Source organism: Elephas maximus, chromosome 7, assembly GCF_024166365.1.
Source record: "Elephas maximus indicus isolate mEleMax1 chromosome 7, mEleMax1 primary haplotype, whole genome shotgun sequence".
In the NCBI taxonomy this organism is placed as follows: domain Eukaryota; kingdom Metazoa; phylum Chordata; class Mammalia; order Proboscidea; family Elephantidae; genus Elephas; species Elephas maximus.
Genome location: NC_064825.1, coordinates 131504318 through 131522312, shown reverse-complemented (window position 1 = coordinate 131522312; position 17995 = coordinate 131504318). Strand labels below are relative to the sequence as shown.

Below are 17995 nucleotides of genomic sequence, written 5' to 3'. Positions count from 1 at the left end.
GAGTGTCGTCTGGGGTCTTAGAAGCTTTCGAGCGGCCATCTAAGACATCAGTTTGTTCCCAGCCCACTTGGAGAAAGGGAGAATGAAGAAAACCAAAGATGAGGAAAATATGAGTCCAAGAGACAAAAGTGCCACCTACACCAGAGACTCCATCAGCCTGAGACCGGAAGAACTAGATGGTGCCCGGCTGCCGCCAGCGACCGCCCTGACAGAGAACACAACAGAGTCCCCATGGAACTGGAGAGGGGTCAGAAGCAGAACTCAAAACCTATTAAAAAGACCAGACTTAATGGTCTGATTGAGGCTGGAGGAGCCCCTGAAGCCATGGCCCCCAGACGCTCTGCTAACCCAGAGCTAAAACCTTTCCTGAAGACCACTTTTCAGACAAAGATTGGACTGGTCTGTAAAGCATAAAATAATACTCGTGAAGAGTGTGCTTCTTACACAAGACCAAATGGGCAGCTCCTGTCCAGAGGCAGGATGAGAAGGCAGGAAGGGACAGAAGCTGGTTAGACGGACACGGGGAAACCCAGGGTGGAAAGGGAGAGTGTGCTGTCACATTCTAGGATTACAACTACGGTTACGAAACAGTATGTGTATAAAATTTTGTATGAGAGGTTCACTTGAGCTGTAAACATTCACCTAAAGTACAATTTAAAAGAAAGTTGGGAGGGTCCACCCAGCCCTGCCTCAGATTCCCCCTGGCGGGGGGGCCTCAGTTTCCCCACTGAGCCTGAAGGGGCTGAGTCCACGACTGCTCTGGCCCACTTCCCTGTCTGCCTCCCCGGCCCCACCCCACTCCACGAGATCTGCCCCACTATCACCGGCCCCACCCCTTCCTCTTCCCACTTCCAGGCCACGCCCCTCCTCCCAGCACCCTGTTCTCTTACTCTCAGCGCTCCCGGGCCTGCCCTTCTGCTCTTCTCTCTTCCCCCACCTTGCACCCTAGCGGCGCTCCACTTCGCTCCCCGGCCCCACCCTGCTCCCCTCGAGCCCAGCCCTCGGCCCCGCCCCACCCCTCTGGCCCCACCCTGCTCCCCTCGAGCCCGGCCCTAGGCCCCGCCCCACCCCTCTGGCCCCACCCTGCTGTCCACAAGCCCTGCCCTAGGCCCCGCCCCACCCCTCTGGCCCCTCCCTGCTGTCCTCCAGCCCTGCCCCAGGCCCCGCCCCACCCCTCTGGCCCCACCCTGCTGTCCTCCAGCCCTGCCCTAGGCCCCGCCCCACCCCTCTGGCCCCACCCTGCTGTCCTCCAGCCCTGCCCTAGGCCCCGCCCCACCCCTCTGGCCCCTCCCTGCTGTCCTCCAGCCCTGCCCCAGGCCCCGCCCCACCCCTCTGGCCCCACCCTGCTGTCCTCCAGCCCTGCCCTCGGCCCCGCCCCACCCCTCTGGCCCCACCCTGCTCCCCTCGAGCCCGGCCCTAGGCCCCGCCCCACCCCTCTGGCCCCACCCTGCTGTCCACAAGCCCTGCCCTAGGCCCCGCCCCACCCCTCTGGCCCCTCCCTGCTGTCCTCCAGCCCTGCCCCAGGCCCCGCCCCACCCCTCTGGCCCCACCCTGCTGTCCTCCAGCCCTGCCCTAGGCCCCGCCCCACCCCTCTGGCCCCACCCTGCTGTCCTCCAGCCCTGCCCTAGGCCCCGCCCCACCCCTCTGGCCCCACCCTGCTGTCCTCCAGCCCTGCCCTAGGCCCCGCCCCACCCCTCTGGCCCCACCCTGCTGTCCTCCAGCCCTGCCCTAGGCCCCGCCCCACCCCTCTGGCCCCACCCTGCTGTCCTCCAGCCCTGCCCTAGGCCCCGCCCCACCCCTCTGGCCCCACCCTGCTGTCCTCCAGCCCTGCCCTAGGCCCCGCCCCACCCCTCTGGCCCCACCCTGCTGTCCTCCAGCCCTGCCCTAGGCCCCGCCCCACCCCTCTGGCCCCACCCTGCTGTCCTCCAGCCCTGCCCTAGGCCCCGCCCCACCCCTCTGGCCCCACCCTGCTGTCCTCAAGCCCTGCCCTAGGCCCCGCCCCACCCCTCTGGCCCCTCCCTGCTCTGCACACACCCCGCCCCCTGGCTTGCCCAGCTCCTTTGGCCCCGCCCTGGCCTCTGTACGCAGGGCCCCCAGGTCTGGCCCCAGCGTCCCCAGTTCTGCCCCTGCCCCTCCCCACTCCACTCCTGGGCCTCACCCTGACCACGCCCTCCCTGACCACGCCCCTTCTTTGACCACGCCCATACGCGCTCCGCCCCCCGCCCACCCGACGCCCCCGCCCCCTCCCAACGGCCAACTGCCGGCCGAGAGCTGAGGGACCGCCCCACATCCCCGCTGGTCGCTCCAGCCTCGCCGCCCAGGTGTGTCCCCCGAAGAGGCTCACCTGCGATGCCCCAGACCCCGGCCACCCCGGGCCTACCGCGACCTCCCGGGCCGGGCTTCGGGATCTGCGGAGGGGGAGGTTCCGAGGGCCCTGGTACCCCCGTGGATGGGGAGACCCCTAGTTAGCCATCGGGGCGGCGGGACCCCCCCTCCTCCATCTCGGGGGCTGGCGGGACCCCCTCCATCTACTCAGGGGGCGGTGGGACACCCCCTCTGTCATCCCACGGGGCGGCGGGACTCTAGTCATTTCAGGGGGGTGGCCGGACCCCCCTCTGTCATCTCAGGGGGCGGCGGAACCCCATCATCTATGTGGCGGGGTGGACGGCGGGACCACCAGGTCATCTTAGGGGTAGGGACCCCCTGCGTCATCTCAGGGGGCGGCGGGATCCCAGTCATCTCAGTTCGGTGCTGCAGAACCCCGTCATCTCAGGGGGGTGGCAGGACCCCCCATCTATGCGGGGTGGGGGTGGGCGGTAGGACCCCCCCAACATCTCCGGGGCGTAGGAACCCCCTGGTCATCCCCGAGGGGCGGCGGGGCCCCCTCCCAGGTGGCCAGGCTCGTGGTGCCCCTCACCTGCCCTCGTGGTTGCAGGTGCGGCTCCTCGTGGGATCGAGCCGGGCGCAGGGTGATGTCCGGCCGCGGTCCCCTCTGCCGACATGGACGAGGCCCCTGTGTTCGGCGGGTTGTGCAGCCCCGAAGACGAGCTGGTGCCGGACCTGTTCGGCGCCGAGGGTCCGTTCGCGTCTGAGAACATGGTCCTGCAGGCCCCGGCGGCCGTCCAGCGCGAGGGGGACCAGTTCCACGTCTTCAAAGACGCCTACCTGAGCGCCGCCGACCCCAAAGAGCCGCTCCTGCGGGCGCTCACCTCCCCGCCGCCGGGCGCCGACTGCCAGGCCAAGGTCAAGGTGGAGCTGGAGGACGAGCGCGACGACCAGGAGGGCCTTGCGGAGTACCCGGGTCTCCCCGAGCTCAGCCCGATGGAGGACGCCCTGCTGGCTCGGGCCCCGCCGCCCGCCTACAACGTCCACTTCCTGTCCTCGCTGCTGGCCCCGCGCAGGAGCCCCGCGGTAGTGCCCCTGGGCGCCTGGCCACGGGAAGGGGCGGCCCACCCCGGCGTCCGCGTGATTCCAGTAAGAGCCCCCTGGGAGATGGGCGCAGCCCCCCTTTTTACATTCCCACGTGTACAGGAGAGACTGGTGATTTATCCCGAAGGTTCCCTCTAAACACATTTTCCCATCCCACTGGATTAGCTAATTGAACCGTGGCACACCGGACTGAGCCCACTCAGATGAACTAGGGCCCTGTTGTTCATTGCCTCTAGGAAAGAAGCCCTGTTTGTCAGAATAGCTAGCTTCCATGAAAACAAGTGTAACACTGAGTTCTCATGTGTTTGCATTTTGCTTTTAAAATTGATTTATTTTGTTGTTGAGACCCTCCCCCATTAACATAAATTCACTGCCCCTTTAAAGTTACTATCTAATTTTTCAAGTTGCTGTTGTCATTTTGATCCCAAGCATAACACTCAGGCCAACACTCTGGTGGCACAGTGGTTAAGTGCTATGGCTGCTAACCAAAGGGTGGGCAGTTCGAATCTGCCAGGCGCTCCTTGGAAACTCTATGGGGCAGTTCTACCGTGTCCTATACAGCCTCTATGAGTCAGAATGGACTAAACGGCAGTGGGGTTGGTTTTAGCTAAACTACTGTTTGGTTTGGAAACCCTGGTGGCATAGTGGTTAAGTGTTATGGCTGCTAACCAAAGGGTTGGCAGTTCTAATCTGCCAGGCGCTCCTTGGAAACTCTATGGGGCAGTTCTACTCTGTCCTGTAGGGTCACTATGAGTCGGAATGGACTGGACGGCACTGGGTTTGGTTTTTGGTCTTTTATTGTTTGGTTTTAAGAAGACTTCGGAGCCTATTTTTGGTTTAAGTCTTAAAGATTAACTCAGGGCAGTAGTTTCAGGGGTTCATCCAGCCTTGGTGGCTCCAGAAAGTCTGTAGTCTAAGAGAATTTGAAATTCTGTTTTGCATTTCCCCCCTTTTGATCAGGGTTCTTCTCTAGAATCTTTGGTCAACATGTTCAGTAACGGTAGCTGGGCACCATCCAGTTCGTCTGGTCTCACGGCAGAGGAGGCAGCTGTTCATGGAGGCAGTCAGCCACACATTCCACCTTCTCCTGCATTTTGCTTTTTAAAAAATTTTTTACAAGGCTTTTAAGTCTCAGCAGGGACTCAGAGTTAACACTTGTGTTTGCTGAGCCCTGAAATCAAGGTGTTAGACCTTCCTTCTGCTAATAAGTGATCGTGCTTGAAGCACAGACTATATAAAAAAAGTCGACTATATCGGCGACATAAATTCCTGCTAATTTTCAGCAGCTCCGTGGAAGAAAGGCCTAGAGATCTGCTTCCAAAAAGACGACAGGCTAGAAAACCCTGTGGGGCAGTTCTGCTCTAACACATGGGGTTGCAATTAGTCGGAATCGACTCGACAGCGCCCAATGTGACACGTAACAATTCTCCTTTATCTGAAGGAGCTTCGCTGTTGATGGCCACTGGTTCAAATCAGGTCTTAAAGGAAACAAATAAAAAAAACCAAACCTGGTGCCGTCGAGTTGATTCCAACTCACAGCGGCCCTATAGGACAGAGTAGAACTGCCTCATAGGGTTTCCAAGGAGCAGCTGGTAGATTGGACCTGCCCATTTCTTGGTTAGCCGCCGAGTTCTTAACCACTGTGCCACCAGGGCTACATGTGCTGGCTTCCCAAAAGGCTCTAGTTTGGAAAACTAGATAAATCGCCCATTGGATCCCTTTAGCAAGTTATAGCCGGAGCCCGTGTGGAACGTTTTGAGTCCTCAGTAAGCTGGCCAGAGCCTGACTTCGCAGAGGAAAAGCCATGGCAGGAGGAGCTTGGGTGTCTGCTTTTCTGGGTTTCCCCTGGTGGGCCTGGTGGGGCGGAGGCAGGACCACTGCTCCTGGGCGTGGAGGAGAGGGTGGAGCCACGCTGGTGGCCAGTATGTCCCAGTTGGTGCCCAGAGGATCCTCAGAGAACATGCAGTCCCTCCAGCCTTCACCCAGCCAGAGGTCTTCCTCAGAACTGCCCTCACTGGGGTGGACCTTGCTCTAACTAGTCAGTGGGAATTTCCAAGATCCCCTGTTAATATGGTCCAATTTTGACACAAGGCTGGTTTGGCAAAATTGAGATATTATTTGAATTAAAAAAAAATTCGTTTTTTGCCTTTTTGAATTTTTACCAACACTTTCATATTCATTAATAAAATGAAAATGATTCCACGTGGACACGTTTATCATCGAAACAGAATGGAATTGTTTTCCGGTAAACGTTCAGGCTAAATTGCTCATTTCCTTCTAGAAATTCATTCTCACGTGCTGATCTTTGTTTCTACGCATTCTCTAAAAACGAGACTTTACCGTCATTTAGGAGCCCTGGCGGTGCAGTGGTTCACAGCTACGGCTGCTAACCAAAAGGTGGGCAGCTCGAGCCTACCAGGCGCTCCTTGGAAGCTCTCGGGGGCAGTTCTACCTTGCCTTATAGGGTTGCTATGAATCCGAATTGACTCGACGGCAACGGGTTTTTTGATTTTTTGGTGGCGCAGTGGTCAAGAGCTTGGCTGCTAACCAAAAGGTCAGCAGCTTGAATCCACCAGCTGCTCCTTGGAAACTCTGTGGGGCAAGTCTACTCTGTCCTGTAGGGTCTCTAGGAGTTGGAATCGACTTGACGGCAACGGGTTTGTTTGTGTTTTTACTGTAATATAAGTAGTCGAGGTATTAGTTACATTGATAAATTTATTATATAAGTATTTGTTAATTATAGGAGATAAATTAAATCTCAACTTTGATGACATGGGCATGGGGGGTTCCCCAAAGCAGGAAGCTGTGAAATGGAAGAAAATGCCCCAAAGCAGGAAGAAAATTTGAAATGTTCTATATTTCTAGAAAATTTGAAATATCTAAATAAAGCTGTAACTTGACATGCAGCTAAACTTTCCCTTATCTATTCTAAGATTTATACCTAGATACTAGGTGGCTGTGCCAAGTAATTTACCAGTTTGTGTTAATTGTTAGTATTTGTTTGGGCCTCTGAGTTTATTAGGTAGGAAAATCTCCAAGTTTGAACCAACATCCTCTCTTTGAAAAATAGTTACCTGTTCTGTGATTTTATATGTGAGGTCTTTAGGATATGACCTTGGAATACTGCACTTGAGACTCATCTTTTCTGAAGGACTTTATTGCCTCCTGGCCTCTTGGGAGGCTCCCATGGGCTCTGCAGTGGGAGAGAGACAGAGACACAGAGAGAGAGACGCAGACAGAGAGACACAGAGAGAGAGAGGAGGGAGAGAGGGAGCAAAAGTGATGCAAAATATGGGTAGGCTGCTGTTTCCTAATCTTCTTTCCATTCTTACCCAATTTTAAAAGAAACACCCTGGTTTTGAAACACTCAATTCTGATGGCAATTTTCTTAATTACAAAAAAAAAAATTCAAAAATCAACATTTTCTTTAGTTTCTCATTTCTGATTTCCAGTAATGTCGTTGGTATTTGTCTACATCTTTGTGATTTTGCTGGTGTGTCATTGAATTGGGCCTCGTTGCAGAGGAGAGCTTTAAAAACAAAGTGGGCAGCCATTGCCCACCCTTGCTGCTTCACGTTAGTTATTCTCCCACTGCTCAGTCAGGAAAGTTGACTCTTTATTTTTTGTCTTATTTAAATCAGCTGTATTATAACGGAGTTTTTTTTGTTTGTTTGTTTTTATCAAACAGCAGCAAGGCTTTTGGGCTTCTTGAGGAAAGAAAACAAAACAAAGAACCCAATAAAACAATTGGCTAGGATATTTAATAAAACGAATGCGTTCTAGAACGTCTGATGAAGGGTTAGACGAAGGGCTAGCGGTTCAGGCGATTTTAAGAACGCGCAGACTGGAGTTCCGGCTCCGTTAGCGTGTGGGGCTGTGAAGCGATGTGAGAAGCCACCAACCAACTGGGGGATCCTCTCAATTACTTTCGCCGTTTTTGGGAACAGCATGCGGGCCACATCAAAATCGTTTCTCCACGCCTCACTAGCCGCTGGTTTCTGTGGCCCTCAGTGGTCTCTCATAAGGTGACTGGTGAGGCTGGTCAGGTGGCTTGTTGCCCCGTAAAGAGAATAATAGTTTGAGTTTTAAAATCACCAGTGAGCAAAGAGAATTGGGGTGCTCTTTACTTTAAAAATGTAACTTCGCATGAAACTTGAATTTTCTTTTTTATGCAACTGGAGTCCTTGGGTAGTATGAACTGGTTAACATGCTCAGCTGCTAACCCAAGGGTCGGAGGTTCGAGTCTGCCCAGAGGCACCTCAGAAGAAAATCCTGGTGATCTACTTTGGAAAAATCCGCCACTGAAGACCCCACAGAGCACAGTTCCACTCTGACTCTCGGGGGTCTCTGTGAGGCGGAATCCACTCGGTGGCGATTGGGTTTTTTATTATGCAACTGCAAAACCCAGTGCCTACGAGCGTTGCCTAAAATAGCGACTGTGTTGTTTTTTGTTTTTTTTTAGGTTGAAATAAAGGAAGCAGGTGGTACGATTACCGGTAACAACCCGGAGGAGGCAACCTTTCCGAATCCTCACGCCCAGGAATCCTGTTGCAAGTTCCCAGCATCACACGAACCCGAGGGCCCCTCCGACTGTTCCCACAAGGACTCGAATCCGATGGTAATTATGCCACAGAAAAGGTGTATGCTTAACACTCTAGTAAATGTTTGGCCCTTGTCACCACTCGGTCAGGTTACCTCAGTCATCACTTTCGTCCTGGTACTTGTCGAATCAGCGTCTTCGGTTGTCTCACCTTAGAAAGGCACTGATTAAGGCCCTTTCTAAGGCTCCTTTCACAGCTAAGATTCTCATGTCTGCTTAATCTTGGCAAATTAGATAAAGATCAGAGCACTGCTGTCTTCTTTAACTGTCAGCGCAGAGCGGGGGTCAGGCACTGGGATGGGGGAGGTGTGGCCGGGCCGTGTGGTTTGGGGGATCGCTGGGAGCGTGGGGCTGGGCTTCTCAGGCTTTGGGGCCGAGGCTGCTTCCCTGCCTTTGCCTCACCCCCAAACTCTTAGTGATCTCAGCTAACGCCTGTACGGGAGGAGCCATCAGTTAGTCACACTGTGGTTCCTGTCATATTTTTGCACATGACTTCACTTGATCCTCATATAGCTCTGAGGTGGGCGTTATTTGTATCCCGACTTTACGGATGGGAAAGCAGAGACATGACATGCGTGGCTTAAGTCTTCACAGCTTGTAAGGGGTGCAGCTTGGACTCCAGGTCTCCCTGCGGTGGGGGACCAGAGGGAGGGGCCAGGAATCCTGCCCAGGGGTTCCTTTTGGCAAGCTGCTTAGAGGCCAAAGAACAAACCATTGCCTTTTCCCACAGCGGTTTTTTATTCCAAGAAAGGGGCCCTGGCTCGAAGGCATACACTTTAACTGTGAAATCCTGGGAAACGAGCCAGCCCCAGCTTTGGCTTAGCGAGGCACACACCAGTAACTCTGTCTATGGCACAGCTTTCCCAGGCCACCCCGGCGGGCCATCGGGAGGTGGCTAGCATACTCCCCCAGGAGGGGACTATGGGGCTGGCAGGTCTGGAGATGCCACACTGAGCCTCGCCCCTGCATGTGTGCCCCTGGTGTGCCCTGCGTGTGGGCGTGTGACACCAGGACAGTCCCACCTGCACACGATGTTGCTGGGGCCCTGAAGCTCTGGCCCAGGGCAGCTCCTCTCTGCAGAGGCTCCATTCGTGTTGCTCACGTGGATGATAACGTGGGTACCTTATGCTTCTTTGAGTTTTCCTGTCTAGACTATAAGCAACCTGAAGTCAGAACCCACAGCTTCTCTGTGTATTTGTGGTTTTGCCTGTGGAATTAGAAGCTGCCTGTGGGCAGAAACGGCGCTGCTGGCCAGCGATGTGAGGGCCGTGCTCACCCTCAGCTCCCGTCTCTGCTTTTGCTTGGTGCTCTGGCCGCAGTTCACCTGCTGGTGAGGACTTGTGTGAGGTTAGAATCCCACCTGGGCTACCTGAGCCTACTCCTCAGGCCCAGGAAGATCGACACGCATCTTAGAATTTTCAGTTCTTAGATTAGACTTTCTAAGCTGCGCTTGTAGGAAATAAGAAAAGACATTAAAACAGACTCCTGTGTTAGCAATAACCAGAGTGTGTGGCAGGAAAGCCAGCAGTGCTGAAATTAAAGATGATTCTAAGTTCGCGGGCAGCCACAGGATCGGGGTTGGGGACACAATCTACCCTGGGCTGGGCCGCAGAGCAGCTCGTTCCCCTGACCGTGTAGACGATGGAGCCCGAGGACATGTGACGGAGGCTCTGGTGCCCAGTCGCCTGACCTTGACCCCAGTCTGCATGGCCAGACACCTGCAGAGAGGCCACGAGCAGGCATTCCCGTGGGCGCGCTGAGCCATCTCCGGAGAGGTTTTCCTGCTCTGTGGTCCCTCCAGACAATGCGCTGTTGCAGGGGGAGACACGGAGAGCAGCCCTGTTGTTCCCATTCTCCATTTCACCCGAAATCCTGGATAAGGCTCTTTCCTCAGATTTATGTTTATTTCGGTTGGTATTACTGGAATTAACTTTTGGAAACGAAACCCGATCGCTATTTTTCTTTTAGGTGATCTGTCAGTTGAAAGGGGGCACACAAATGCTGTGCATAGACCATTCTGGTGCGAGAGAGCTGAAAGCCCTGCATCTGCTTCCTCAGTATCAAGACCAAAGTAGTTATCCACAGTCAGGTACGAAGAAACTGATTTAAAAAAAAAAAAGTTCTGGCATGTATCATATATAAGCTGCTAAGTGAATATGTTCGGGTTTTTATAGAGACTTGAAGTGAAGGAGGCGGCTAGGGTATCACACGGGCAGCTGGCCAACCTCACGGTCCGTCCGCGAGAGCCTGGGACAGGAAGCATGTGTCTCTGCGGACTGACCCGTAGCCATCGCGCGGGCCATCTCACACTCAGACGGTTGGCTCCACTTGAGCTACCTGCAGAGATTTGCATCCTGGCAGGTGCCTGCCAACCTGTACCTGTCGTTAATTCCACAGGGGGCACGCCTAGGGTGCAAAGCCAACCTTTCCCAGGTTGGGTTGGTCATTCAGGTGCAGTAAAGATTTATATACACATTTATATAAACATGTGGCTGTAACCAAGGAGAGTGACCACTGCGGCTTAATCGCCGTGTGTTGTGAAATAACTCTCAAATGCTAACCTGTCTGACACGTATTCACTCAGAAACTTCTTTAAACTGGCACGGTGTTAATAAATGACCTATAAGTACTTGGTTATCCCAAAATGCTTTAGGAACTATTAAAGAAAGATTAAATGGCATAGTTTTAGGATTGTGCTTAACAGAAGTTAGACACTCGTTCTTGAACACTGGGCACCTCTGTGATTTTATACATAACCACGTTGCACTGGACGTCAAGTTATTCAGGGTGTTTCACTATCAGTGAGTCACTGGCCTTGCCAATAATTTAAAATCACATCAAGTCTAGAGGCAGTTTCCAGTGGACAGACTCTGGGAATCCAGGGCAAAAAAGCGTGGCTCCTCACCTCCCTACCCCACCCCAACGTTGTCTTTATTGGAGGAAGGTAAACACCAAGACAGCGAGCCCCCAGAGCCCTTTGCTACACCAGCTGTGGGCTTTCTTCTCCTGTTTCCCGTAGGATGGTGCTGCATGGTGATCCCCAGCATGGGCTGGGAGGGGTTCTTCCTATCACCCATCCTCCCGCCCATGACAAAATCCCAGTGCCTCGATTTACAGACAGAGTGTTTATACAGTGTTCTGCAAACTGGCTTCCTTGTTCTTTAATCATAAAACCCCCACCAAATCAAAAAACCAAACCCTCTGATGCTGAGTCAATTTCGACTCATAGCAAACCTATAGGACGAAGTAGAACTGCCCCATAGGGTTTCCAAGGAGCGCCTGATGACCTTTTGGTTAGCAGCTAAGCTCTTAACCACTGAGCCACTAGGGCTCCGAAACCCCCACAGATCCCTCCTATTATGGTGTCCGTGTACACACTAAACCTCACCGTAATGTTACCTGAGTCCCCAGGTAAACCTGAAAGGATGTGTATTGAGCCCAGTGGTGACTCGAGAGAGTAAGTCACCTCTGTCCTTCCACTTGGACTCACTTTCACCCTTAGCATCTCAGGAGCCTTTGACGGCACCCTTACCCGTGGCTGTTGAGTTGATTCTGACTCAGTGGCCCTATAGGGTAGAGTAGGACTGCCCCATAGGATTTCCAAGGGGTGGCTGGTAGATTCTAACCGCCAGCCTTTCAGTTAGCAGTCATGGCTTTTAACCACTGCGCCGCTAGGGGGTAAAGGAATGCCTATTGGTGGGTGTGATTAAGTAGTTCAGTCCAAACAGCTTGATGGGTACTTATGTCCAACCAGCGAGCAACCTGTAAAAGAAGCAGGCACACAAATGAAAAGTAGTTCACGTGGCGTCCAACAGATGGCGCTGTGTTCCCTCAAAAATGTAACCTGTCTGGTGGCGGGCGCCCTGTGTGTGTGCTTGGGAACCTGGGTGCTAACACATTTTTACTCCCTGGAAGCTTGGGTCAAGTAGTTTTATGACAAAAAAAAAAATTGGGTGATAGTTAAAAAAAAAAATACACAGACCCAAAATGTTTTGCAGAACAAAAAACATAAATAGGACCAAGATAAACTGGGTAAGTGTACGCGATAAATCCGTAACCTGTTATTTCTGTACTTTCTTCCATGTGTAGGTGGAAGAGGAATAATACATGCTATCAATTAATTTTAATTGTCTTCCTTACAGATGTCCCTAAACCAATGACTACTTTAGTAGGAAGATTTTTGCCAGTACCAGCAAAATTAAATCTCATTACTCAACAAGTGAGTCATTGCTTTATTAAGAAAAAATACAACCGGGCATTGTTGTCTCTGGAAATTTTGGTGGTCGCAGTTGGGATTACTCAGGAATAGAATTTCTCTTCCGTTTTAAAATCAACAGGGAAACCTTCACCAGTCCTCGCTGTCTTCAGCAGTGAGAGGAACGGAGCAGGTCTAAGACACGGCTCCTTGCCAACCCTGAGAAGCCGCTCTGCCCTCCCCAACAGCCTCCTGCCCACTTGTGCCCTGGTCTTTGCGGCCCTGCCATCAGCACACTTGGTCCCTCACCTTCCTCGGGGTCACGGAAACGTTTTCTAAAGTCAGCTTTTGTGATGACACCGTAATACACATACGTTAGATACAAAGCACTGTGCTCCTTTACCCGCGTCTTCCTCGGGAGAGCCCCCGGCCCTCAGGGAAGAGCAGTGGTCCTCACTGCCTGCACCTGCTTCTCACTCTACCCCAGCACTGTCACCATCCCATGTGCTCTGATTTCTCTGCCTGTACCCGCCCACGGGGACGTAAGTGCCACAGGGGCTGAGGGTTTGTTCACCCCGTGAACTGAGAGCCAGAGTGAAGCCTGCCTCACACTGGGCCTCTGCACACCTTTGCCAGGGATGGCACCCATCTGAACTAAGTGAGCCCCAAACAAAACAGAGCACCCAGCTCTGCACTCCTGCAGCTTGCGTCTCAGCATTGGAGACAGACAATAAGCACAGCTCACAAATACACAGCTTACACACTAGGAGAGCAGAGGAAGGGGCCTGGGAGACAGGTGTGGTGGACGGAAAAAAGCCGCAGTTTTACACAGGTGGTCACAGTTGGATTCATTGAGAAAGTGACATTTGAGCAAAGACTTGAAAGTGACGAGGGAATGAGCCATGTGTATATCTCATGGAAGAACATTTGAGGCGGAGGGACCACCATGGGCCTAGGGAGGGGTCAAGTCCTCTGTAGGGCCAGCAAGGCAGCCGGTGGGGCTGGGATGGAGTGTACGAGGGACAGTCACCCAGAGGAAGCTGAAGGCAGTGGAAGGACCGAGTTTCCGCTCTGCTTGAAAAGGGGGCCCTAGGATTTTAAACAGAGGTATGACCTCCTTTGAAGGCAAGGATCACACTGGCCTGTCTTTAGATGGACTCAAGGGAGGGGCTGGTGGTGGGGCAGAGTGGAAGCAGATGAGCTACGATTGTAGCAATCTGGGGAGGGATGAGGTGGCTCAGACCACGTTGTGGCAGCGGAGATGGTGAGAAGCTGACTGTCAGCTCTCGCGATGTTCTGACAGACAGACTACCAGCTGGGGTTGCTGATGGATTAGATGTGGGATGTGAGATGGAGGAGTCCAGGTCTGAGCCTGACAGCTTGATGTCAAGCTTTTCAGTCTGAACAATGGGAACGATAGAAATTCCATCAACTGGGACGGGACAGAGTTCCCTCTGGACATGTTCGGTTTGAGGTGCCCCTTAGATACCCAAGCGAGGACATTGTGTAGGAGTCGTATCTACAAGCTGAAGTCCAGCGTGAGTGAGGGTTGGGCTGAAGGATCAAGCTGGAAGTCGCCAGCTGTGGAAGGGATTTTGAGCCATGAGACCAGACGAGATCCCTAAGGGAGTGACCATAAAGAGAGTTATATACTTGTTAAATGAATACATGAAGGAGATTTTTCTCAAATGATGCGTTGGCCAAAGGGGAGAGAACATTGAGCGGTGCAGGTAGAGTCATCCTGAGGCTGTGTGTAGATGAACAAGCTGAGCCTGGTCGTGTGAGCCCAGACATGGAGTCGTCCTGAGGCTGTGTGTAGGTGGTCCTGTGAGCCCGGACGTGGAGTCGCCCTGAGGCTGTGTGTACACCCTCGTCTCCTGGCCTCCTCCACACCAGACCTTCCTTCCCTCACTGCTTCAGCCACTGGTCAGGAAGCCACGCACTGGGCTTGCTTGTGCAGCCCCCACCTCGAAGCCCGTGCCCTGTGCAATGCGCTATTGGACCACAGGCACCCCCATCCCACCCCCTCCCGTCTCACCCTGACTGTGCTGACGGAGGTCCCCATTTTGGCTCCCCAGACCTCTTACCCAGTGGGGACCTCAGAGGCGATCCTTTCTGCAATGCTTCCCTTGCTTCCTTGCCAAACCCTCAGTTCTGGACTTTCTCTTGAGCCCCGCTACTCCAAGTGCAGTCCAAAGGCCAGGAGCATTGGCATTGCCTGGGACCTTGTTACAGACGCAGAGTCCCAGGCCCACATGAAGCCCACGGAGTCAGAATCCACATGGTGACAGGATCCCAGGCAGCTAATGTGCACAGTACAGCCTGGGAAGCGCCATCTTAGGGCCTACTGGCCTCTCTCCTCAGTGGCCAGGCATTGCCTCAGAAAGCCGTGGGCTCCAGCATATGATGCCCTAGACTTAGGACCTCTGTAATGCTTCAAAGAAACCTCGTTTTCTCTGCTTTGCTTTGGGGCTGAGAGAGCCCGGAGAAAACAGAGTCATTGTGCCTGGTTTACACAGACAATTGGCTCAGCCCTGACAGCTGGAAACCCTTTCTTCAAGCGAAAGCACGACTCAGCAGACAGTGTGCGTGAGGACGCAGTTAGATATCTGGATGGCTGCAGAAGAAACGCTCGTTTGAGTAACTTCTGGACACTTTCCTCCTATAACCCAAGTGCAAGGACCAGACTAAAGAAAAGGGAACTCTTGGGGTGAGAAACCCCTTTGGGACTTAGAATTCTTATTTGTAAAATGAGGGAGTTAGACCCAGAGTGATTTCTTGATGCCTTCCAGCCCAAATAGTAATTATACAAAATTTAAAAAGGGGCAGAAGAGAGAAAACGAAGAGGATGGATAAAATGTGTTTTCCCAAGACTATATAACCACCACAGGTCTGTCAGTTTGTCACACTGCGGCTTGCATGTTGCTGTGATACTGGAAGCTTTGGCACTGTTATTTCAAATAGCAGCAGGGCCGCCCTTGGGGAGAGGTTTCATCGGAGCTTCCAGACTAAGACTAGGAAGAAGGACCTGACAATCCACTTCTGAAAGGTTAGCCAGTGAAAACCTTATGAATAGCAGTGAAACACTGTCTGATATAGTGCCAGAAGATGAGCCCTCAGGTTGGAAGACATTCAAAATACCACTGGGGAAGAGCTGCCTCCTCAAAGTAGAGTCCACCTTAATCATGTGAATGGAGTCAAGCTTTCGGGACCTTCATTTGCTGATGTGGCATGACTCAAAATGAGGAAAAACAGCTGCAAACATCCATTAATAATAGGAACGTGGAATGTATGAAGTATGAATCTAGGAAAATTGGAAGTCGTCAAAAATGAAATGAAATGCATAAAGATCGATATCCGAGGCATTAATGAACTGAAGTGGACTGGAATTGGCCGTTCTGAGTTGGACAGTCATATGGTCTACTATGTCAGGAACAACAACTTGAAGAGGAAAGGCGTTACATTCATCGTCAAAAAGAACATTTCAAGATCTGTCCTGAAGTGCCACGCTGTCAGTGATAGGATAACATCCACACGCCTACAAGGAAGACCAGTTAATATGTCTACTATTCGAATTTATGCACCAACCACTAAGGCCAAAGATGAAGACATTGGAGGTTTTTACTAACTTCTACAGTCTAAAATTGATAAAACTTGGAGTTAACATGCATTGATAATTATTGGCGATTGGAATGTGAAGTTGGAAACAAAGACGAGGAACAGTAGTTGGTAAATATGGATTTGGTGATAGAAATGGTGCCGGAGATAGTGTGATAGAATTTTGCAAGACCAACAACTTCTTCGCTGCAAATACCTTTTTTCAACAACATAAACAGTGCCTATAAAAAATATATACATATATATATACACGTGGACCTCTCCAGATGGAATACACAAGAATCAAATCGACTACATCTGTAAAAAAGAGGATGGGAAAGCTCAACATCATCAATTGGAACAAGGCTGGGGCCAATTGTGGAGCAAACCATCAATTTCCCATATGCAAGTTGAAGTTGAAGAAAATTAGAACAAGTCCATGAAAGCCAAAGTATGACTTCGAAGATATCCCACCTGAATTCAGAGACCACCTCAAGAACAGATTTGACACGTTGAACACTAATGACCAAAGACCAGACAAGTTGTGAAATGACATCAAGGACATCATGTATGAAGAAAGCAAGAGGTTGTTTAAAAGACAGGAAAGAAAGAAAAGACCTGAATGGATGTCAGGAGAGACTCTAAAAGTTGCTCTTGAATGTAGAGTAGCTAAAGTGAAAGGAAGAAATGATGAAGTAAAAGAGCTAAACGGAAGATTTCAAAGGGCAGCTCGAGAAGATAAAGTAAAGTATTATAGTGAAATGCGCAAAGACTTGGAGTTAGAAAACCAAAACGGAAGAACAATCTCGGCATTTCTCAAGCTGAAAGAACTGAAGAAAAAATTCAAGCCTCAAGTTGCAGTATTGAAGGGTTCTACAGGGAAAACATTAATTAAATGATGCAGGAAGCATCAAAAGATGGAAGGAATACGTAGTCACTGTACCAAAAAGAATAGGTCGACATTCAACCATTTCAGGAGGTAGCCTATGATCAAGAATCAATGGTACCGAAGGAAGAGATCCAAGCTGCACTGAAGGCATTGGCAAAAAACAAGGCTCCAGGAATTGACAGAATACCAACTGAGATGTTTCAACAAATGGATGCAACTCTAGAAGGGCTCACACTCATCTATGCCTTGAAATTTAGAAGACAGCTACCTGGCCAACTGACTGGAAGAGATCAATATTTGTGCCCATTCCAAAGAAAGGTGATCCAACAGAATGCAGGAATTATCAATATCGTTAATATCACACACAAGTAAAAGTTTGCTGAAAAACATTCAAAACCAGTTGCAGCAGTACATTGGCAGGGGACAGTCTGGTATTCAACCGGATTCAGATGAGGACATGGAACAAGAGGTATCATTGCTGACGTCAGCTGGATCCTGGCTGAAAGCAGAGAATACCAGAAGATGTTTACCTGTGTTTTATTGATTATGCAAAGGCATTCGGCTGTGTGGATCATAACAAACTATGGATAACATTGTGAAGAATGGGAATTAAAGAACACTTTATTGTGCTCATGTGCAAACTGTAGTTACACCCAGAGGCAGTCGTTTGAACGGAGCAAGGGGATGCTGTGTTTTTTAAATTCAGGAAAGACATGTGTCAGGGTTGTATCATTTCACCGTACTTATTCAGTCTGTATGCTGAGCAAATAATCCAAGACGCTGGACTGTATGAAGAAGAACGGGGCATCAGGATTGGAGGAAGACTCATTAACAACCTGAGCTATGCAGATGACACAACCTTGCTTGCTGAAAGTGAAGAGGACTTGAAGCACTTACTGATGAAGATCAAAGACTTCAGCCTTCAGTATGAATTACACCTCAACATAAAGAAAATAAAAATCCTCACAACATCATGATAAACGGAGAAAAGATTGAAGTTGTCAAGGATTTCGTTTTACTTGGATTCATAATCAACATCCATGGAAGCAGCAGTCAAGAAATCAAAAGATGCGTTGCATTGGGCAAATCTGCTGCAAAAGACCTCTTTAAAATGTTGAAAAATGAAGATGTCACCTTAAAGACTAAGGTGCACCTGACTTGTGGTGTTTTTCAATTGCCTCATATGCATGTGAAAGCTGGACAACGAACAAGGAAGAGCGAAGAAGAATTGACGCCTTCGAATTGCAGTGTTGGTGAAGGATATTGAATACACCATGGACTGCCA

The 17995-nt window shown here is 51.3% G+C and overlaps 1 protein-coding gene across 1 annotated transcript in view; it reads left to right on the top strand.

The window, feature by feature from the left end:
* Window positions 1-2649: 2649 nt before the first annotated feature.
* The window catches only part of TESMIN (testis expressed metallothionein like protein), a 40685-nt gene continuing 25339 nt past the window's right edge, over window positions 2650-17995 (top strand). The window contains exons 1-5 of the mRNA XM_049892687.1: window positions 2650-2692; window positions 2936-3474; window positions 7892-8047; window positions 9998-10118; window positions 12172-12248. Of these exons, the coding sequence (XP_049748644.1) occupies window positions 3001-3474; window positions 7892-8047; window positions 9998-10118; window positions 12172-12248 (828 nt within the window). The 5' untranslated portion in view covers window positions 2650-2692; window positions 2936-3000. The remainder of the gene's footprint in view (window positions 2693-2935; window positions 3475-7891; window positions 8048-9997; window positions 10119-12171; window positions 12249-17995) is intronic.